The 24,084-nt window shown below is 40.7% G+C and overlaps 1 protein-coding gene across 1 annotated transcript in view; it reads right to left on the bottom strand.

The window, feature by feature from the left end:
* Positions 1 to 13,333: 13,333 nt before the first annotated feature.
* Positions 13,334 to 24,084, bottom strand: part of c8h11orf49 (chromosome 8 C11orf49 homolog) — a 37,488-nt gene continuing 26,737 nt past the window's right edge. The window contains exons 7-9 of the mRNA XM_034175714.1: positions 16,911 to 17,020; positions 14,746 to 14,809; positions 13,334 to 13,607 (exon numbers count right to left, since the gene is read on the bottom strand). Coding sequence (XP_034031605.1) covers positions 13,439 to 13,607; positions 14,746 to 14,809; positions 16,911 to 17,020 — 343 coding nt within the window. The 3' untranslated portion in view covers positions 13,334 to 13,438. The remainder of the gene's footprint in view (positions 13,608 to 14,745; positions 14,810 to 16,910; positions 17,021 to 24,084) is intronic.

Raw genomic sequence — 24,084 nt, 5'->3', positions numbered from 1 at the left:
ACAATGATTTTCAAATACTCTTCAAACTATATTCAATTGAATACACCACAAAGACAAGATATTTATATATTGAACTGAGGACACTAATTGTTGAAGCTTTGTAGGTGGAATTCTTTCCCATTCTTGCTTGATGTACGACTTCCATTGTTCAACAGTCCGGGGTCTCCATTGTCGTATTTCGTTTCTGGATGTTGTTGATGAATGACTTTCGCTTTGCATGGTAGAGTTTTAACTTGTACTTGTAGATGTAGTGGCGAACTGCGTTAACTGACAATGAGCCCACGTGGTAAGATCCTTTACACAATGATGTTGGTTTTTAATGCAGTGCCGGCTGAGGGATCAAAGGTCACGGGCATTCAATGTTGGTTTTTGGCCTTGCCGCTTATGTGTAGAAAGTTCTCCAGATTCTCTGAATCTTCTGATTATATTATGGACTGCAGATGATTGAATCCCTTAATTCCTTGCAATTGAATGTTGAGAAACATTGTTCTTAAACTGTTGGACTATTTTTGTTCAGTGGTGATCCTCGCCCCATCTTTTCTTGTGAACGGCTGAACCTTTTGGGGATGCTCCTTTTATACCCACTCATGACACTCACAATTAGTGTCCTCAGTTCCCAAACGCTCACTGAGTGTTGTTAGAAGGTGATGTAACACAGTGGTAAACATACCACTGTCCCAGCTTTTTTGAAATGTGTTGCAGACATCCATTTCAAAAATGAACAAATATTTGTACAAAAACAATAAAGTTTATCAGTTTGAACATTAAATATCTTGTCTTTGTGGTGTGTATATTCGATTGAACATAGCAGGGGTGGCCAAGTTCGGACCTCGAGAACCACCTTCCTGACACTCTTAGTTGCTCCAACACACCTGAATCCAATGAAAGGCTCATTAAAAGTCTGCTAACGAGTCTTTCATTGGATTTACATGTGTTGAAGCAGGGAGACAACTAAGAGTGTCAGGAAGGTGGCTCTCGAGGACCGAACTTGGCCACCCCTGGAATATAGGTTAAAGAGGATTTGCAAATCATTGTATTCTGTTTTTATTTACATTTTACACAACGTCCCAACTTCATTGGAATTGGGGTTGTACTACTGTGTCACTCAAATAAGCACAAATGCACATAAATGGACTGCATTTTTATAGCGCTTTTCCATCTGCATCAGACGCTCAAAGTGCTTTACAATTACGCCTCACATGATGTGAGGGTGCTGCCATACAAGGTACTCACTACGCATAGGAAGCAACTAGGGGATTAAAGATCTTGCCCAAGGGCCCTTAGTGACTTTCTGGTCAGGCTGGGATTTGAACCGAGGATCCTCTGGTCTCAAGGCCAATGCTTAACCACTAGACCGTCACCTCCCCTGACACCTCAGTCTGTGCGGGATGCTGCACAACTGTCTGGCCTTCATCTACCATAGAGCGGCGCAAGGCTCGCTCTATGGTAGATGAAGGCACAAACCGGAAATGGCACAAAAAAATCTCCCCAGTGGGGAAAAAGCCACATACTGATGGCAGACAAAACATAGACATTACAAAGAGGAGTAGACGCCGCATTGGTTGCTGAGGCGCAAGAAATGTGGCAGCCATCTTGGACAGGTCACCGTTGTGATTCTATCACAAGGCACCGTGAAGGTTTGATTTTAGAATCTTATTTTCTTTTGTAATCTTTCTAACATAAAGCCCCCCCCCCCCCCCCAGAAGCTGAAAGGTTTTTGCCATGCTCATGCTCCACTGAAGCATTTACTCAAAAAAAAAAGTCTGAAGGACCTAAATAACATGGTGAGATGCTTAGTAGAGAAGCTTGAATCTTCAACTGGACTGGGTTGCTTGACGCGAGGATGTTTCGCTTCAAATCGCAGAAGCTTCCTCAGCTAAAATTCTTGCTCTGGTGGTCTGACTTCTGTCTTGACTCTTGTAGAGAAGAATAATCAAGAAGTCACAAAAGCTGGAGTTTTAAACCTAACCAGACCCCTCCTACCGAGAGGCAGACTGCTATAGGCTAGTGACTAAACAATAGCTCTAATTAGCACCTATTGTGCTCTAGTTAGCACCCTCCTAATGACAGGGCAGCTGTCCCTCTCCTGATGGCTCCCTTGACGACTCTGCTGATGATGTGAATGACTCATTACCATGAACAAAAGACTGAAACTGCTTTGACCTGAGTACCCCATTGTAAACAGGGGATAAAGTGTGTCTCAGACTCCCTCCCCGGTTAAGGCTGGGTTTCAAACGTTTCACAAAGAATGCCTCCGTGACCCCTCTCTCAAACCATTTCTGGTCTCTGGCTAATATTTTAACTTCCTTGTCCTCAAACGTGTGGTTAGTGTCTTTAAGAAGGAGATGAACTGCAGACTGAGGTCCACTGGTGCCCTCTCTGCGGTGCTGGTATAGCCTTTTGTGTAAAGGTTGCTTAGTCTCACCTATGTAGTGTTCGTTACAGTTTTCCTGACATCTGATAGAATACACTACATTGCTCTGTTTGTAACTAGGGATCCTGTCCTTAGGGTGAACTAATTTCTGTCTCAAGGTGTTAACCGGTTTAAAGTAAACTGGGATTTTGTGCTGTCTGAAGATCCTCTGTAGTTTTTCCCCTACTCCTGCTAAATAAGGGAGAGACACTCCTCTTCTGCTTGTCTCCGTCTCCTGTCTATCTGGTCTCTTTGTTCTCTGGGACTTCTGCACTTTGTCCAGGGACCATCGTGGGTACCCACATACTGTGAGGGCTTTCTGGACAAGTTGTTGTGACAACAGGGAAAATTGGGTAAAGAATCTCTCCAACAGGGTTCTTACACAGACAGAAAAGGATGTGCTCACTAAAGGACTAAATTTCTGAGTGACCCCTAAACATATACCGACAGTAGATTACATCACTGCAGTAGAGTCAGCCATTAAACATAACAGTTTGTCAGAGTCAGAAGCTGGGGACCTCCAACTAAGAGTCACAGCAGTGCTGAACAGTGCCAAGCCTCCTCCATCCAACATCACAGGAGAAGAACGGAAAGCGTTGTCAGCACTGAAAAAGGACCAAAGCATCCTTATCCTGCCAGCGGATAAAGGCAGATGCACGGTGGTCCTGAACACATCGGACTACGAGGCCAAGATCAACAACTTGCTCAGTGACTCCAATACATACGAACGTCTGAAGAGAGACCCCACGAGCGGCTATAAGAAGAAAATTATTAGCTACCTCCAAAACCTGGAGAAAGAGGGACTCATCAACAGGCAGACATACTACAGACTGTACACTGGGGACGCCACCCCGTGCATCTATGGACTGCCCAAAATCCACAAACAGGACGTGCCACTCAGGCCTATTGTATGTAGCACAGATTCCATCACGTACAATTTGGCCAAGCACCTCAAGTGGATTTTGGCTCCTCTAGTGGGTAACTCAGAACACCATGTGGAGAACACACAAGGTTTTGTGAACAAGATCAAGGGCCTGCAGCTGGAGGCAGATGAAACAATCGTGTCATTTGATGTGACTTCGTTGTTCACCTGCATCCCCACCGCTGAGGCCATCTCAGCTGTTAGGCAGAGACTGCTGGAGGATGTGTCTCTACTTGAAAGGACCAAACTTACACCAGACCACATCTGCCAACTCTTGGAGATCTGTCTTAACAACACGTATTTCCTGTTTAGGGGGAATTACTACAGGCAGATTCATGGTTGTGCGATGGGGTCTCCGGTATCCCCCATTGTGGCCAAACTGTACATGGAGCGAGTGGAGAAGACAGCCTTGACATTTTTCACGGACATCTCTCCCCAGTCACTGGTTCAGATATGTTGATGACACATGGGTTAAAATCAAGCAACAGGAAGTTGAGGACTTTACAGAACACATCAACTCTGTGGACGCCAATATCAAGTTCACACGTGAGGATACCAGAAACAATCATTTAGCCTTCCTGGACTGTGATGTTACGATTGGAGAGAACAGGCAGCTCCAGACAGGGGTTTACAGAAAACCAACTCGCACTGACCAATATCTGCTGTTTGGCTCAAACCACCCCCTTGAACACAAGCTCGGGGTGATCAGGACGCTTCAACACAGAGCCCTACAAGTGCCCACAGCTGCAGAGGGAAGGGCTAAAGAACAACAACTTGTCCAGAAAGCCCTCACAGTATGTGGGTACCCACGATGGTCCCTGGACAAAGTGCAGAAGTCCCAGAGAACAAAGAGACCAGATAGACAGGAGACGGAGACAAGAAGAAGAGGAGTGTCTCTCCCTTATTTAGCAGGACCACAGTCTGCAGTTCATCTCCTTCTTAAAGACACTAACCACACGTTTGAGGACAAGGAAGTTAAAATATTAGCCAGAGACCAGAAATGGTTTGAGAGAGGGGTCACGGAGGCATTCTTTGTGAAACGTTTGAAACCCAGCCTTAACCGGGGAGGGAGTCTGAGACACACTTTATCCCCTGTTTACAATGGGGTACTCAGGTCAAAGCAGTTTCAGTCTTTTGTTCATGGTAATGAGTCATTCACGTCATCAGCAGAGTCGTCAAGGGAGCCATCAAGAGAGGGACAGCTGCCCTGTCATTAGGAGGGTGCTAACTAGAGCACAATAGGTGCTAATTAGAGCTATTGTTTCGTCACTAGCCTATAGCAGTCTGCCTCTCGGTAGGAGGGGTCTGGTTAGGTTTAAAACTCCAGCTTTTGTGACTTCTTGATTATTCTTCTCTACAAGAGTCAAAACAGAAGTCAGACCACCAGAGCAAGAATTTTAGCTGAGGAAGCTTCTGTGATTTGAAGCGAAACGTCCTCGCATCAAGCAACCCAGTCCAGTCGACGATTCAAGCTTCTCTACTATGGAAACCACCTGGACAACTGACAGCCTACACAGAAACATGGTGAGATGCTGAAGAGCTTCGCTCGTCATGTCTGCAACATATTAATATTTGTTAATTCAAGCGAAGCAACGTGCAGCGGTGCAAAGTACGCTCATGGTACACTGAGTCCCAAACAGGAAGCGCCAAATTTTGAGTCCACAGTGAAGCAGGAAATGTCAAATGTTGAACAATTCCTGGATCTGCACTTCCTGGAGCTATAATAGAGGAGGTCTTGTTGGAATTCAGCAGTAAGTTGACACTGAAACAGAAAATGTCAAATGTTGAACAATTCCTGGAGCTACAGCAGAGGATATTAACCTGTTTTTCATTTGTTTATCCTCTGTAAGGTTTTTGTGTATCTTTTTGTTTGTCTCAAGTTTAAAAAAAGAAAATAAATTAAAAAAGAGAAAGAGGAGATTTCATGTGAACAGAGGAGATATCACGGGAATTCAGTGCAGTCGACACTGAAACAGGAAATGCTAAATGTTGCATGGACATTGAATCCGGGAACGCTAAAGCGACTTGCTGCGTGCACCTTAACAGCACATGAGGTGAGTTAGTGATTATTCAGTGTGTAAACTCCATGAAGGTTTTTAGCCATTGAAATGTTGCCCAGAAGCATTTACTGAAAAAAAAATGTGAAGGACCTAAATGAGATGGTGAGGACTTTCCAGGCATGTGAGACACAAAGTAAGAACAATACTTAAAATGGCAGGGAGCTAAGAGGGCCATAATTTGGGGGGGAGGGGGGGGTCTGGGGGCTTTTAGCCATGCTAATACTGCCCAGAAGCCTTAAGTCTGAAGTACTTAAATGACATATTGAGATGCTGCAGATCTTCACTCGTTCATGTCCATGACATATACATAAAATGTATATACATAAAATGACATATACATAAAATGTATATGTCCTGTACAACAGTTGGTGCTGTGTACCACAAAAAGTTCTAATCCATCTTGGTAGAGGAAAAAAAAAATCTTCGAGCCAGATCTGAACCTGAACAAGTCCACCAAAGTTATACCGGTGAGTTAATGACCGTATTTTATGCCAGAAATGAGGTCCAGGTTGTTAAAAGCACCATTTCTCCTCTGGGGCACAGTTAGCCTATTTTTAGGGGTGCTCAAGCACCCCTAAATATATATATATATATATATATATATATATATATATATATATATATATATATATATATATATATATATATATATATATATATATATATATATATATATATATATATATATATATATATATATATATATATATATGCTTCTATACTACTATTTTTTTAAACAACCTATTTCAAGCATTATGCCAAAATATGTATTACACGAACACAGTAATTTGATCATCTCCCCTTCTTGGGCAAATGGTTCAATCCACAAAGCGCGCCTACATTCATCTCTCTCTCTCCGTCCGCAACTGCGTCTGCTTTGACATGTGTTTGTGTCGCGTGGTGCTGCCGCGGGTGGCGCTAATTTAGCGGAGGCGCTGTACTGTGAGCGCTGGTGGTAACCTCACCCGGCCGCGCTGTCAAGTGATTTTTGTGAGGTATTTATTCACAGTTTATGTCTCTGAATATGAAGACCAAGTGCAACTTTCTGAAAAGTGCTTATTTTACTCACCTAGCTATCACTAAACACAGTATATTGCTCTACAAATTAGTGCGCGCTGTGCGTGGTCAAATGTGAGATTGATTCAGTGTTGTCCTTTTTTTCAACTAAATCCTCTTGTCAGCTACTAAATGGTGCTGCCCTTCAATCTGTGTAGCTTCCATGAACAAATCCCCTCCTACATCAAATACCATGTACACAGATCTGACCTTAAATAATTAATTAAGGTCCTTAACTAAGCATTTCAGAATTAAACCAAGCCTGCAGTGCAGTGATATCAGAGCAAAAAAGCTTCAGGTGAGGTTTGTGCACTCTGTAGACCTTATGTGATAGTAGATATGGACATTGAGAACAGCAAAGGATGGAAAGTGAAGCTCGGGGTAAATTGAATATGTGTATCAGACTGTGGAGGTGTCTTACTTGTGTTACTGGTGTTTTGGTATGAATTCTGACTTTTAAGTCACACATTTTTCTTTTTCTTTTAAGGACTTCATTAGATCTTGTAAGTCCTTTCTATGCTTTGCTGTTAATTCAATAAATAATTCATATTCATATATTTCTTATCCTGAACCCATTTATGTGCTGGATGGAGAACACAGATGTGCCTTATAGTGGAGTGCTGCTGTAGCTGTGTTAAACCAGGTCCTCCTGCACACGGCACCAATCCTCACTGATCAGAACAACTGCAACTACTGTATTTTTATGACTTACGACGTGGATGTGTGTGCTGCCAGAAAAACCGAGACATCAGTCTGTGGAATAAATAAATGAATAGCCAAAACTAAAACACAATCTAAGTAATGCCTAAAACTGTCTAAATGTAATTGAAAAGTGATACCAGGGTGAGTGTTCTGTACTAAGTACTATGACATAATAATCTGTTAAGATGAAATAAAAAAATCTTAAGTAACTGCGTATAGGCTCGTAAGACTAATATAAAAACAAGGATAATGTACTTTACTCAGCATCTGAATATTTCAGACCTGCTCCTAAGTTGCAATTACTATTTGCCCTCACCACATTAGGAGATTAAATTATTTGTTATATAAACTGCCGTTATCCATTGCTAATATGCGTTTTTTAAATCATTCTGACAATGAATGCAGCTTTTACAAGCAATGTTTTCACTCTGAAATCATGGGAAATTGTATTTCTGGACATGTAGATTTTAAAAATTTTAAAAATGTGCTAAGCACCCCTAAAACTGGAAGTCTAAAATCGCCTCTGTTTCTCCTTTAATTTGGGCTGCCTTATATATACATGTTTCTCCTGTGATTTTAGATTAATAAAAACAGCTTGATTCATGCTCTGTTGGCTTATATGAGATGTAAGATGCTCTGACTGAATGAAGTACAGCTACTTTATTCCTCCTCTGTTCTGTATAAAAGCTCTGGACTTCACCACGGTGCTGTTGTGTTGTGAGAGCGGTGACCAAAAGTCGGTGAGTTACATCAGTAACACCTTATTTAATGATTGTTTCACAGCGGTTACGTTCAACAGCACAACACATCTAGAAGTTAAGTCTTTTAAAGATAAGTAAAGACAGTTTAGTTATTTGAAGAAACACGATTTAGAAGAATGTGTTTAGTTTAATAAGTAAGGACTGGAAGGACTTATTTTTTCAATAACCTCTTAGTTTTGTTCTCTGAAGGACTTTTTAAAAAATAACCTCTTCATTTTGCTCTCTGAGTGACTCCAGGATGATGCATTTCACTCTAAAATAGACCTGCCCCCGTTTCTCAATTGCTCTCAGAAGTGTTCACACAACTTCACACATTTGGTTTATGCCATTTCAAATACAAAAAAATCTAAAATTATCTTCCTTAAACTCAAATTGAAAGCAAATCTCTACAACTTGATATAAATTAATTAAAAATATAAAATACAGCTTCCTGATGAAGTGGTGTAGAGGAGGATTTTCTTAAAAAGACCTGAAAGTTCAGCAACAGTTTATCAGAAAGTGCATCTGAGATTTGATATGTTGGTGAAAGAAACTTTTGTATTTCTTCATAACTGATGTAAATAAAGTCCAAGACATATTCAGGGACTTGGAAATGTTCATGTATCCATCCCCTGACTTGTCTGAAGAAAAACTGCAATAAAACTGATTATAATTTACAGGTTTTATACCAAAGTATAGCATTACTTATGCAACCCATATTCTTGGCTTTTATATTTTTATGTAATTTATTTATGTCAAGTTTTAGAGATTTGCCTTCAGTTTGAGTTTAAAAGGAAGATAATTTTAGAAATTTGTATGTTTAATACTTTTTGTATTTCTTGCATTTGAAATGCCATAAACATTAATATGTGTGAAATACTAAGTGTTCCAATGCTTTTGGAGGGCACAGTATCCTAACCTTATGATGAGTGCATTTTTTGCTCGTAAAAACGTGTAACAGCACCTTTCGAAACGAAGTAATTATCTTGTAAAATTATCGTGTAATTATCATGTAAAATTATCTTCCGATAAATTTAGTTCCGATAACTTTCAGTCAGCTAACATTTTTTTTTTTTTTGCTGGTAAAGTGAGCAAAGTTTAACAGCCAAAAATGTTTGTAAACCCTAAGATCAAACATTTTAATCTTTGTCGTGTGTAGATCAGTGGTTTGTGGCAGACTGGCTGTCGCTTGCTAATGACGTCATCATGAAGTGCAAGATGTGATTGGCCCGTTGATGCAGGGAGCATTGTGGGTAGTGTAGTTCAGGCTCACTTTGGACGTTACACTGTTACCGCCCGCTTGACACAAACAAAACGGACTAATTTTAACTTTATATTATTTTATTTCTTTGTGGCACAGGATAATTTAATCACCAAGACTCGGTGGGAGAGAGGAGATCTTATGGTGCTGCTGTGAGGGACTTTTCTTCACCGTTTACAGAGCATATTGGATAATCAGGCCGCTTTATGTGGAATATTTTCTTCAAAATTTAATGAATCCCACTGAAAGTAACAGGTAAGAATTTATATTTACGACATGTCTTTTACTCTGCCAAGCAATACATCAATGGATGTATTTCGGTTGTTTAAGCCGCAAAAGCAGCAGCTTTTAGTTCGTAAATGACGGTGTAATCTGATGTGGCCGCGTCCAAAACAAATACTAAAAGTTATTGGTTGTCTGTAATAAAGATAAAATTTTTATCTTTAGCTGTGCCCACCACTGATTATTACTGTTTTGTTTAAGAATGTTTAATTTTCACTGTTGCTGCACTTTGTGTGAAATAATAGTCATATCGTATATCACATCGACAGAGATATAATATGAGCAAAGCATCGCGCAGCGGCGCGAAGCTCACTCATGGTACAGGGCGTCCTAAACAGGAAGTGCCAAAATTAAAATCCACAGTAAAACAGGAAATGTTCAAATGTGAAACACTTCCTGGATTGACAGACGAGATCCCATGGAATCGCGCGGGAACTCAGTGGCAAGCTCACACTCAAACTCAAACAGGAAGTGCCAAATTCTCAGTCACAGTGAAACAGGAAATACTGAACACTTCCTGGCATGGGTGGCGCTAGAGTGGAGGCCGGGGTTTCACTGGACTCCCCTGAAATCTGACTGGACATGTCACGGCACCACACGTCTGTTTGAAAGAGCTGCAATTTCAAAACATTAAGTCACACTGACTGCTTGGTTCCTCCTGTCCAGTAGTTTTTGCTGTGTACCACAAAAAGTTCTAATCCACCTTAGTAGAAGAAGAAAAATGTTTGCTTCAGATTTGAACTGAAGAGGTCGCTTGAACTATGGTAAAATGATAAATGGACTGCATTTATATAGCGCTTTTCCATCTGCATCAGATGCTCAAAGCACTTTACAATTATGCCTCACATTCACCCTGATGTCAGGGTGCTGCCATACAAGGCACTCACTACACACCGGGAGCAATATGGACTTCTAATCACACCAAACTTATATTGGTGAGTAAACGACCGTATTTTATGTCACAAATGAGGTCCAGGTTGTTAAAAGCAGCATTTCTCCTTTAATTCGGGTTGTCTTATATACATGTTTAAACTAACAGACAGCAGCTGGTTCATGCTCTGTTGGCGTATTAGTGCAGCAGATTACTGAAACAATTCTTCAAATGGTGACACAAGCGTCAAATTCAGCACAAATACAGCTAGAGCAAAATTAATGGAGCAACTTTAACTTTTGACCCCCGTACAAACTGAAAGTGGTCTTTGTCACCATTCTTGCTGCTTTTACCCCATTACCAATCTGTGACTGAATGTTACCTCATAACATTCAGTCACAGATTGTCCAAACTATACCTTTTTTGGAATCTTTATGATCAGGCAAATAATGTGGTGTAGTTTTCTATATGATTGGAGCATCTTCAATTGACCCCTACCTGGCTGCCTTTTGAAAATTCAAGTGGACAATCAGATTTTTTTCAAAGAGTTCATGTCTATGGATTATTTGTGCTGAATCTGATGCTTGTATCACCATTTGCAGGATTCCACTCTAAATATTCTCTTATCTGCTGAGATGTAAGATGCTACTCCTCACTGTTTCTCAATTGCCCTCAAAAGTATTGGAACACTTGCTATTTCACTCATTGTAATTTGTTTATTCCATTTCAAATACTTTTTTTTTTCTAAAATGATCTTCCTTAACTCAAACTGAAAGTAAATCTCTACAACTTGATATAAATTAATAAATATATAAACTCCAGCTTCCTGATGAAGTGGTGTAGAGGAGGATTTTCTTATAAAGAAGACCTGAAAGTTCAGCTACAATTTGACAGAAAGTACATTTCAGATGGAAGACTAGATTTGATGTTTTGGTGATAGAAACTTTTGTATTTCTTCATAATTGATGTAAATAAAGCCCAAGACATATTCAGTGGAAATGTTCATGTTTCCATCCCCTGACTTCCATCCATCCATCCATCCATTTTCTTCCACTTTATCCGGAGTCGGGTCACGGGGGCAGCAGCTCAAGCAAAGCCGCCCAGACCTCCCAATCCACACACACCCCTGACTTGTCTAAAGAAAACTGGCAATAAAACTGATTATTATTTACAGGTTTTATAGAGTTTTAGGGATTTACCTTCAGTTTCAGTTTGAGGAAGATAATTTTAGAAATTTTTATTCTTTATTTATTTTTTTTGTATTTCTTGTATTTAAAATGGCATAAGCAAATTAAAATGTGTGAAATTCCAAGTGTTCCAATACTTTTGGAGGTCACAGTATCCTAACCTTATGATGAGTGCAAAATGAGTGTGGGATTATTACGGTTTTGTTTAAGAATGTTTAATTTTCACTGTTGCTGCACTTTGTGTCAAATCATAGTCATATTGTTTATCATATTGATATGACAATTCAGTAAGGTATATCTTCTGTTATACATTCCAAATGTAAGGTAGAACTCTACTAGTGTTTACTAAGATACACAGAAATATCTTAAAAAAGAGAGAGAGAGTAGAGCCACTTAGGTGCCTGGTCTTGAGAACCAGGGATGGTAGTTTGAAAAGCTTTTTTATCCCATGGGAACTCTCCCTACCCACCTAAGCGGCTCAGGCATATGGACAGCATGTATATAAGTGACATTTACATGACAATTTATATGACAGTATTGAGATACGATAATTTGTCCATATTGTACAGCCCTACTGTCAACTAGCTGAAAACTTTGAATACTAATTTATACTCAACAAAAATATAAACGCAACACTTTTGGCTTTGCTCCCATTTTGTATGAGATGAACTCAAAGATCTAAAACTTTTTCCACATACAAAATATCACCATTACCCTCAAATATTGTTCACAAACCAGTCTAAATCTGTGATAGTGAGCACTTCTCCTTTGCTGAGATAATCCATCCCACCTCACAGGTGTGCCATATCAAGATGCTGATTAGACACCATGATTAGTGCACAGGTGTGCCTTAGACTGCCCACAATAAAAGGCCACTCTGAAAGGTGCAGTTTTGTTTTATTGGGGGGGGGATACCAGTCAGTATCTGGTGTGACCACCAGGGGTCAGCTGAAAAGCAAAAAAGAAAAACACTTGGGGTCTGGGGTTTTTGCCATGCTAATGCTCCCCTAAAGAATTTACTCAAAATAAAGCCTGAAGAACCTAAATGACATGGTGAGATGCTGACGAGCTTCACGAAAAAGCTGATACTGTAATACAGAAAAAAAGGTACAACGTATACCCCAGAAAATACACTATCTATCTATCTATCTATCTAAATACATTAGTATCTAGTATTCATAAATATGTGTCAAATATGTCCACTTGGGCCTTTAAATTTTGAATTGTTTTAGTGAATTCCTGAAGCTTCCAGCTTCTCCTCTAATCAGGTCTTTGCAATTGAGTTATTGTTATGCTTATTAGGATTATCATTGCCATTATTACAGACCATCTGCAATTCTGTGTATTATCACTAAGAAGAAAGTAAGTTTTTCGTGTTACAGTGAAAATGAGAGCTGTAACTTTAATGAAACAAATAAAAATGGCATTATGCTGGAATGTGAATGTTTGGACCTACAGCAGGTGTAATAAAGTAACACTGAATTGTTGTCAAAATGGTGAACATTTTTTAATGCAGTGAAAAACTTCATTCTCTAATTTCTCCAACTTGTATGTGGTTGTGCAATAATAAGCAGCTACACAGTCATCAGCATAAAGTCATGAGACGCCAGATGAAGAAATAGTTTTACAGTGTGTAGACATCTGTGAAGCAGCTGCAGAGCAGCAGGTGACCTCAGCGACAAGGATGTGAGCAGTATGTCAGGAGGCGGAGTCAGCCTCAAACAGGAGGCGGAGACCGTGTCTGACAAGAGGCTGAGTCAATCCCCTTTTGGGAGGCGGGGCCAAAACCTTTCAGGTGGCAGAGGCAGCCTCAAACAGGAGGCGGAGACCGTGTCTGAGAAGAGGCAGAGTCAGCACCCTCCAGGAGACAGAAGCAGCCTGAAACAGGAGGTGGAGTCAGGACGCTCCAGGAGGTGGAGTCAGCATCAAACAGGTGACAGGAAGTCAGTTTTCAGAGGAGTCGGTCTCCTCTGTGGAGCCATCGCTCTCCACCTCCATCCTTCTCCTGTGGTGGATGTTCCTTCTGGGCGAGGCCTTCCTCTGCACCTCCTTCACTCCGCCCACTGCACTGCTGCTGCTGTTGCTGCCGGGACTGACTGAGATCTGAGCAATACTGGGCAGGGCGCAACACAAAGACATTTTATAGGCCTGTCACACCATGACAATTTAGCCAGCGTGCGCTGACAGCCAGACTCATTTCCACCGAGCGCTCGGAGTCGGGATGTGGTACGGGTCAGAACAGTTCATTCTGGCTTGGCTTACGTATCCACCGCCAGCGGAACCATTTTGTCCATTAGACAGAGCATGTAGATGTTGACATGCATGTCATCGAGCGTGTGTACGCTGTTGCGTGGCCACTCTGCTCCACACAGAGACCAAAGAAAGTCATTTAACATGTTTTAATTTTATTTTAGTTTATTTTTGTCTTAGTGGATCATAGAATTTATTTTCATCGCATACAGAATGCTGAAGAGTCGACTGATGTCTGTGTTAAACGCTGACGTGAATGAATGAGGTGCTGTGACTCTTTCAACTTTTAAACTAAGTTAATTGTCTTGTTGTGGCACAAAGCACCGGTGTTCTCTGGTTCCGGCTGAAAAACGCACCGGGAGCAGACAAACTCAACAACGACAAGGAACTAAAGCATTTTCAGACATCATTTTCCATAATCAGGACGCTTTATGTGGATAGGTTTTCATCAGACTGTGATGATGAATCCAACTGAAATGAACAGGTAAAATTAAGACTTTATATTTACTTATTTACTTTATTTGTTCACTGTGTGTGAATGGTTTTAATATTTGAAACAGTCTGAACTGTTTGGATGATGGCTGCAGCTTTGAGCCATTCAATGGACAGCATGAATGGACGTATTTCAACTTATGAGTAACTTACAAGAAACATGTGTCAACAATCGCATAACTTACCTACAACATATGGTCTGCATATGCGGGACGTATGAGTCATATGCTGGTATACGTCGAAAATATTGTACATGCCCAAAGTTTTATTTACATGTATGTATGTATATCAGTGTGATTCAACATGCTCTTAATTTATACAAAGCTTACCCAGAACGTATTAGACGTATGCCAGTGTATTTTTCATACGTCAGCATACGCAGGCTAAATCATCAAGATGTGACAGGACCATCACCAAAAGCGAGGAAAACAGTCAAAAAAGAAGGAAAAGAGGGAAAAAAAAAATCATCACTGAAAAAGTGTTTTCTGTGTGTGCGTGTGGTTTCTTACAGTTTATCCAGCTCCTGGTCCATCTCTGGATCAATGAATAGTTCTGCTTCACTGGGTAACACCCCTGTACAGAAAAAGAGGACGAACATTTCAGGCCGGATCCCAAATGCCGTACAAAGCAGCACAAAGCACAGTGAAACTGCTGTTGCTGGTTTCCACCAGACCCAGCTGTCAATTTCAAATACAGTGTCCATATCACCTAAATCACACCACTTGGGGTGGTGGTCTAAAAATGAGGTGTGGTTGGGTGCAGAGCTAGAACATTCATAACCTCCATCACCAGAAAGGTTTTACACTTATACCAGCAAAAACCAGGTGCAAGGTGCAAGATTAAAGAACAGTATAAAAAAATGTGCTGCTGCTCCTATAAATAAAAGCACTGTGTCATTAATGTTTAGCACTGTGTATTATTTACAACCGGCTTTACGTCCCCAAAATGAAGACGAGTGAAGCTCTTACTGAAGCTCTGAGTGAAACATCTGTATGTACAGTGGTCCCTCGCTATATCGCGGTTCACCTTTCGCGGTCTCGCAGTTTCGCGGATTTTTTTTAGTGCAATTTTGCATGCTTCTTCTTTTTTTAAACTGTCTGCTGTGCTTAGTTGCAGCCAAAATCTGGCAACAGGTCCAGAGACTACACTCGCTGTTTTGATGCAGAGCGCTCCAGCAGCGAAGAAAAAGCACGCGCATTGTGTTCTGCATGTGTCTGTTTATTTGAATCTTCTCGCTCAGAAGAAAAAAAGAGGGCTAACAACTACCCATAACTGTGTTCTTCACTCGGAAAAGACACCTGCAGCGAGGTGGAAAACCACGCTGCAGAGCAGCGCCAGGACGAAGAGGCGCGATCAGAAAAATACTGGTCAGTTACTATTAATTTCTTATGTGTCCAACCCCGTAGGTTGATCGTTAAAATTAAATTTGTTAGTTCTAAAAGCCATCATAATTATTTATAGGAAAACGTTCTATTTTTATTTCTCAAACAAATGTTTGGGCCTGAAAACAGGTTTTGATCTTTGGTTTCATTCTGTAATACTGGACTTATTTTTCTACTAAGGTTTGAACTTTGAGAGTGTTTACACAGGAGAGAAAAGTGAGAAAATGTGTGTAGTGAGGGGTTTTACAGCCTTAAAACATCTATAATAATTGTAAAAAAATAACGCAGACTACTTCGCGGAATTCACCTATCGCGGGCTATTTTTAGAACGTAACTCCCGCGATAAACGAGGGACCACTGTACTATTATTGTCACCATCAGAGTCCAAACTTTGCAGATGTTGTGTGATACACCACAAGCTGTTATGATGCGATGTGCAGTCTATGAACCCATTATGGCTCATGGACTCACCTTTTGAATGGTCTGATTCCTCTCACAGCTTTTGGAGCCTTCTGTACTCAACATTTGCAAAAGTGATTAAATAAGTAAAATGTGTATCGTATATTTACTGCAAGGCATTCATTCTTACTAAGTGCAATAAACACCTCTTCTCATTGTGTTGTTGCTCCCCTTGTGGTGTTCTGAGGAGGGTCAGAAGTTAGTGCTTTAATAGGTAACCTGAGTCACCCAGAAGATGCCACCCAGGAGGTACAATAAGGCAGTGAGTTGAAAGAACGCAGGCATCATGTGTGGACCCAAAGCTCCAGAATTGTACAAATCAAACATGACTTGAACACTGATACGGTGACACCTGCTTCTGTTACCATCAATTTTTTCATGTGCAGTTTGAGCTATTATGCAAACATGAGCACAATTGATGGGTCCAACAAATCCAGGGAAGCTCACAATCCTCATCAACATGGTTTTCTTCTGCCGTATGGTTTGGAAGTGTGAAGGAAAGTCGATGAACCGCCTCACTACGTTCAGGGGTGTCAGAGCTGTCAGAGTGGGATTTATGACTGTGGACTGTGATGGACCGAAGTCATCACTGGAAGACTTGCAGTTTTGTGGTTGCGAACAAAAGATGATGATCATCACCTTAATTTACACTGTTACATAATTTGACAATATGTCTGTCTTCTTATTTTGTGGACGAGAAACATAACAAATTATGATGGAACATGATAAAACTTGACAAACCTTTAATTTAAAAACATACAAGTCAAAAATAATCCGTGTACGTCTAAAACTACAGTACTGCTGTGTTTTTGCTGTAGTAATTTACAACGTACCAATGCTGGTGTTGATGGTTTCATGTTTGGCCAAACTCATCAGGAAACTGTCGTAAAACACTTTGTCAGCTTGTTCCAACACCTCACCAACACAGGCAATTGGAGGATGACTGAAAAAAGACAAAATTTATAACTTACCATGCAATAAATTATAATAATATTAAAAAAAAACCATCAATAATAAATCATTCAATTTGATTTTATTTCTGTAGCCTGAAATTACACAATGTCTCCATGGATTTCACACTGTACAAGGCAGTAAAGGAACACTGTTGTTCCTGTTCAACCACTACTTGACCACAACACAACAATCTACAGTAGAAATTAAACTACAATTTAAAAATGGCAAGTGTCTGACAGGGTGATGAGTGTGAAGTTGGAAACTGAAGAGGTGATGATGAATATCATCAGTGCATATACCCACAGGTAGGTTGTGAGATGAAGGAGAAAGAGAGTGATGAAGGAGAAAGCTGGTGGAGAGTGTACTAGTGGAGTATGTGCGCAAGTACGAAAGAGTGTGATGGGAGCGGACTTCAATGGGCATGTTGGTAAAGAGAACAGGTGATGAGGAAGTAATGGGTAAATATGGTATCAAGTACAGAAATATGAAAGGACAGATGGCAGTTGATTTTTTCTGATTTTCTGTGGTGAACACCTACTTTAAGAAAATGGAGCACAGGGTAACATATAAGAGTGGAGGAAGGTGCACACAGGTGGACTAAATTATTTGTAGGAGATCCAAGCTGAAAAAAATTGGAGACTGTAAGATGGTGGGAGGAGAGAGTGTCGTTAGACAGCATAAGATGGTGGTTTATAGAATGACTTTAGAGGTAAAGAAGAAGAAGAGAGTGAGAGCTCAACAAAGGATCAGATGGTGGCAGCTGAAGGAGGAAGACTGTTGTGTGAAATTCAGTGAGCATGTGAGAGAGGCACTGGATGGAGGGGAAGCCATTTTAGACATTTGGAAAAGTACTGCAGATGCAGTGAGGGAGACAGCTAGGAAGGTACTGGATGTGACATCTGGACAGTGGAAGGAAGACAAGGAGGCTTGGTGGTGAACGAAGATGGCCAGGAAGCATAAGGAGAAAGAGGTTGGCAAAAAAGTATTGGAATAGTCAGAGAGATGAAGAAAGTAGACAGGGGTACAAGGAGATGCGGTGTAAGGCAAAAAGAGAAGTGGCAAAAGCTAAGGAAAAGGCATATTGCAAGCTGGACAAGAAATTTTATAGTAAGGAAGAAGAAAAGGACCTGTACTAATTGGCCAGACAAAGGGACAGAGCTGGAAAGGATGTACAGCAGGTTAGGGTGGTAAAAGATGCACATAGTAATGTGCTGAAAAGCGAGGAGTGTTTGTTGAGAAGGTGAAGGGAATATTTTGAGGAGCTGAGGAATGATTACTAAGAGATTAGTAAGGATGAAGTGAGGGCAGCTATGAAGAGGATGAAGAGTGGAAAGGCAGTTGGTCCAGATGACATTCCAGTGGAGGCATGGAAATGTTTAATTGTTAGATTGTTTAATAAAATCTTGAAAAGTGAGAGGATGCCTGAGGAGTGGAGACAAAGTGTGCTGGTACCTATTTTTAAGAACAAGGGTGATGTGCACAGCTGCAGTAACTACAGAGGCATAAAGTTGATCAGCCACAACATGAAGTTATGGGAAAGAGTAGTAGAAGCTAGGCTTAGAAAACAGGTGAAGATCTGTGAGCAGCAATATGGTTTCATGCTCGACAGATGCAATGTTTGCTCTGAGAATACTGTTGGCCCTCCACTTCATCCTCCAGTATCTGGACTCCCCAGGAATCTACACCAGGATTCTGTTTGTGGACTTCAGCTCTGCTTTCAATATGTACTGCTGCAGGACAAGCTCTCAGCTCAGCATGGCTGACTCCACCTGCAGGTGGATCACTGACTTCCTGTCCAACAGGAGGCAACATGTGAAGCTGGGAGGGCACGTCTCCAACACACGGTCCATCAGTACCGGATCCCCCGAGGCTGCATTCTTTCCCCTCTACTCTTCTTCCTGTACACCAACAGCTGCACCTCCAGTCACCAGTCTGTTAAGCATCCTGAAGTTCGCAGATGATACAACCCTCATCGGACTCATCTATGATGGGGATGAGTCGGCCTACACATGCGAGATAGATCACCTGGTGTCCTGTTGCAGACAGAACAACATGGAGCTCAACGGCCTCAAGACAGTGGAGATGGTTGTTGACTTTAGAAAGAACCCAGTCCTGGCCAACCTCATCACCCTGTGTGACTCCCCAGTCACCATTGTTGAGTCCTTTTGTTACCTCGGGATCACCATCACCCAGGACCTCAAGTGGGAGCTGAACATCAGCTCTCTCACCAAAAGAGCACAACAGAGGATGTACTTTCTGCAGGAAGTTCAACCTGCCAAAAATAATGATGTGAACTTATACGCTGCCATTGTCGAGTCCATCATCTCCTCTTCCATCACTGTCTGGTACACTGCTGCCAATGCTAAGGACACGAGCAGACTGCAGCGTATCATCCACGCAGCAGAGAAGGTGATCGACTGTAATCTGCCATCCCTACAAGACCTGTACACCTCCAGGGCCCTGAGGCGAGCAAGGAAGATTGTGGCCGACCCCTCTCACCCAGGACAGAAACTTTGTGTCATTCTCCCCTCTGGCAGATGGCTGAGGTCCATCAGGACTAAAATGTCAAGACACAAAAACAGCTTCTTTCCATCCGCAGGTAATGCCAGAGACCCCCCACCCTTCCACAAAGTTTAGATTGGTCCTCCCGGCACTGAATGGTACTGTACATCTGCACACCAATTATATGCTTGTGCAGTCCCATCCACGATGTTACATGTAACAGTGAACAGTCTTACCTATTTGATTATTTGACTCTCAAGAAAGAGCACTACAGTGTCCTTTGCTACCTTCAGGCATTGTTTCACCTCTAGCTGCACTGATTTAATTTTGTCTGTCTTTGCTCCTGAAGGCTACCTTCTTCCTGTTGAGGACACCTTTGACCTCCTGTGTCACACAGGGTGTATTTCTATAGTCTGGGAAAAACAATTTCCTTCAGGATCAATAAAGTTGATCTTTATCTTTATTAGGGTAACTGTCTCAGCAAGAGAGACCCTGTCCATCCAGGAGTTCAAATAGTCTCTCAAGCAGTTTGTCAGCATGTCAATGTCCTCACTATGATGAGTCATTAACACATCGTTGGCCGTGGCTTCAAAGTCTCTCAGAGCATCATCCACCTCAGGAGACCACTTCCTGATGGAGCGTGTTGTAGCAGACTGCCTTTGTACCAGGAGGGTATACTCTGACTGGAGAGCCAAGCTGTGTTCTAACCAGTGTTGCCACAGTTACTTTGAAAAAGTAATCAAATTACTGTTTACTAATTACTCCTTGAAAAAGTAACTTGGTTACTTTTAAAATTGAGTAATCAGTATCGTAACTAAGTTTGATTACTAGTTACTTTATTAGTTACTTTCAGCGGCTGCCGACACCACCTCAACATGATAACCTGATTTTTTGCCAATACTCACTTTATTGTCACCCTTTCTTGACTTCCATGAACATAAATACTTGTTTTATAAAAAATAAAATAAAGACATCTTTCTCGACCTCATATTTAACTGTTGACAGCACTGTAACAGTAAAACTTACAATTTCTAACCTACATTCTTTATAAATGTAACTATTAAATTCTTTCTAACATTTTAGTTGTTGAAATTAATATGCATATGTCACAGACATGAATGAGCGAAGCTCGTCAGCATCTCACCATGTCATTTAGGTCCTTCAGACTTTATTTTGAGTAAATGCTTCAGGGGAGCATTAGCATGACAATAACCTTTCAGCCAGGCCCCCTGCCTTTTTAAGCATTTTCCTTATTTTGCCTTTCATCTTCTGGAGGGGCTCTGCCCCCCACATTTTTAAGCATTTTTCTTTTTTTGCTTTTCAGCTGCCCCCCCTAATTACAGCCCTCTTAACCCCCTGCCACTTTAAGCATTTTTTTAATGTAAATGTAAATTAGCATTCAAAGTTTTCAGCTCGTTGACAGTAGGGCTGTACAATATGGACAAATTATCGTATCTCAATATTGTCATATAAATTGTCATGTAAATGTCACTTATATACATGCTGTCCATATTCTTGAGCCGCTTAGGTGGGTAGGGAGAGTTCCCATGGGATAAAAAAGTTTTTCAACCTACCATCCCTGGTTCTCAAGACACGGCACCTAAGTGGCTCTACTCTCTCTCTCTTTTTTAAGATATTTCTGTGTATCTTAGTAAACACTATTAGAGTTCCACCTTAGATTTGGAATGTGTAATAGAAGATATACCTTACTGAATTGTCATATCAATATGATAAACAATATGACTATGATTTGACACAAAGTGCAGCAACAGTGAAAATGAAACATTCTTAAACAAAACAGTAATAATCCCACACTCATTTTGCACTCATCATAAGGTTAGGATACTGTGACCTCCAAAAGTATTGGAACACTTGGAATTTCACACATTTGAATTTGTTTATGCCATTTTAAATACAACAAATACAAAAAATAAAGAATAAAAATTTCTCAAATTATCTTCCTCAAACTGAAAGCAAATCTCTAAAACTTGATAAAACCTGTAAGTAATCAGTTTTATTGCCAGTTTTCTTTAGACAAGTCAGTGGATAGAAACATGAACATTTCCAAGTCACTGAATATGTTTTGGACAATATTTACATCAATTATGAAGAAATACAAAAGTTTCTATCACCAAAACATCAAATCTAGTCTTTCATCTCAAATGTACTTTCTGTCAAATTGTAGCTGAACTTTCAGGTCTTCTTTTGAAGAAAATCCTCCTCTACACCACTTCATCAGGAAGCTGGATTTTATATTTTTAATTAATTTATATCAATTTGTAGAGATTTGCTTTCAGTTTGAGTTAAGGAAGATAATTTTAGAAAAAAATGTATTTGAAATGGAATAAACAAATTAAAATGTGTGAAATACCAAGTGTTCCAATACTTTTGAGGGCAACTGCGAAACACTGAGGAGCAGCATCTTACATCTCATATATAGTGCAGCAGATAAGAGAATAGTTAGAGTGGAATCCTGCAAATGGTGATACAAGCATCAAATTTGGTACAGATATACCATAGACATGAACTGTTTTAGAAAAAAACAGCTTGTCCGCTTGAATTTTCAAAAGGCAGCCAGGTAGGGGTCAATTGAAGAATTAGACAGGGGTCTAAATTAAAAGATGCTCCAATCATATAGAAAACTACACCACATTATTTGCCTGATCATAAAGATTCCAAAAAGGTATAGTTTGGACAATCTGTAACAATGTTATGGAGTTATGAGATAAAAGAAGCAAGAATGGTGACAAAGGTCAGTTTCAGTTTGTACAGGGGTCAAAAGTTAAAGTTGTTCCATTAATTTTGCTCCAGCTGAATTTGTGCTGAATTTGATGCTTGTATCACCATTTGAAGGATTGTTTCAGTTATCTGCTGCACTAATAAGCCAACAGAGCATGAACCAGCTGCGCTCTGTTAGCTTAAATGTGTATATAAGACAACCCAAATTAAAGGGAAAAACACTGCTTTTCACAACCTGGACCTCATTTCTGACAAAAAATATGGTAGTTTACTCACAAATATAAGTCTGGTGTGATTAGAAGTCCATAGTTCAAACGACGTGTTCAGTTCAAATCTGAATCAAACATTTTTCTTCTTCTACTAAGGTGGATTAGAACTTTTTGTGGTACACAGCACAAGCTACTGGACAGGAGGAACCTAGCAGTCAATGTGACTCACTGATTTGAAAATGCTGGTCTTTCAACCAGACGTGTGGTGCCGTGACATGTCAATCATCTGTGTCCAATCAGATTTCAGGGGAGTCCAGTGAAACCCCAGCCTCCGCTCTTGCACCACCCATGTCAGGAAGTGTTCAACATTTGACATTTCCTGTTTCACTGTGACTGAAAATTTGGCACTTCCTGTTTGAGTGTGAGCTTGCCACTGAGTTCCTGTGAGATTCCATGGGATCTTGTCTGTCAATCCAGGAAGTGTTTGGCATTTGAACATTTCCTGTTTTACTGTGGATTTGAAATTTGGCAGTTCCTGTTTAGGACGCCCTGTACCATGAGCGAGCTTTGTGCTGCTGCGCGATGCTTCGCTCGTATTAATATTATTATTATCATGATTATTATTATTATTATTACAAGTAGCATTAGTAGTAGTAGTATTAAAAAAAGGCTTCAAAACTGGCCCTTTAATCTAGGGTTGTTGTAGGGAGCCACATCCCTGCCCCGCTCCACGTCCCCTTTCTGTCTGGATTCGCCCCTGCTTTGGCGTTTGAGCAGAAGAATGGATAATGTTTATTTACGCAGAAAACTGACCAGATTAACATGTAAGAAAGTTTTAGCAATGTTCTTTATGTCATGTCGTCCTCAGAAAGAGAAAAAAGTGTTAAAGGCATCGCGGATCAGCTGTTTTTAACGAGGACACAAAGTGGCTCAGAGTTTTAAATAAAGGAAAAAACGTGTTAAAATATCTTTGTAAAGCTCAGTGCAGGTGTGCTGTCATTACCGCGCTTTCACAGATGAGGACTAGTCGTAGCTGCTGCAGAAAACCGCAGATGAAAAGCTCACAGCTCGCTGAAAGTGGGCACAGGAGGCAGTTCAGTCAAACCCCGACTGCCTGCACACCGGCCAAGTTCAAAGCTGTGATGGATCCACAATGCAAAAATAACAGTAACGCACACTGAGTTGGAGAAGTAACTTTAATCTGATTACTGATTTAGAAAGATTAACGTGTTAGTGTACTCGTTACTGAAAAAAGTGGTCAGACTAGAGTAATGTGTTAGTAATGCGTTACCAGCATCACTGGGTCTGACTTCACAAGTCGGGGGGGGTGACTATATGCATTCCTGACATTAGCATACAGTAAGACAACTGTCCTGTTATTCCTGATGCAACAGTCCACAACCTGATGGAATGCTGCCAAGGAAGCATGATTAAAATCCCCAGAAATAATCATGAATGCCTTAGGATGCTGTGTCTGCTGCCTTGCTGTGACTGTGTGGATCTTGTCACAGGTAATTAGTCAATGAGCCAATCATCAATTTTGACCTAATCAGTACCACGTAAGGTGACAAAAAGACACTTAGAATCCAGTGTAGCATGGCCT

The sequence above is a fragment of the Thalassophryne amazonica genome, chromosome 8 (genome assembly GCF_902500255.1).
Source record: "Thalassophryne amazonica chromosome 8, fThaAma1.1, whole genome shotgun sequence".
NCBI lineage: Eukaryota > Metazoa > Chordata > Actinopteri > Batrachoidiformes > Batrachoididae > Thalassophryne > Thalassophryne amazonica.
Note: the sequence above shows the minus strand (reverse complement) of the source record. Positions and strands in the feature narration are given on the sequence as shown.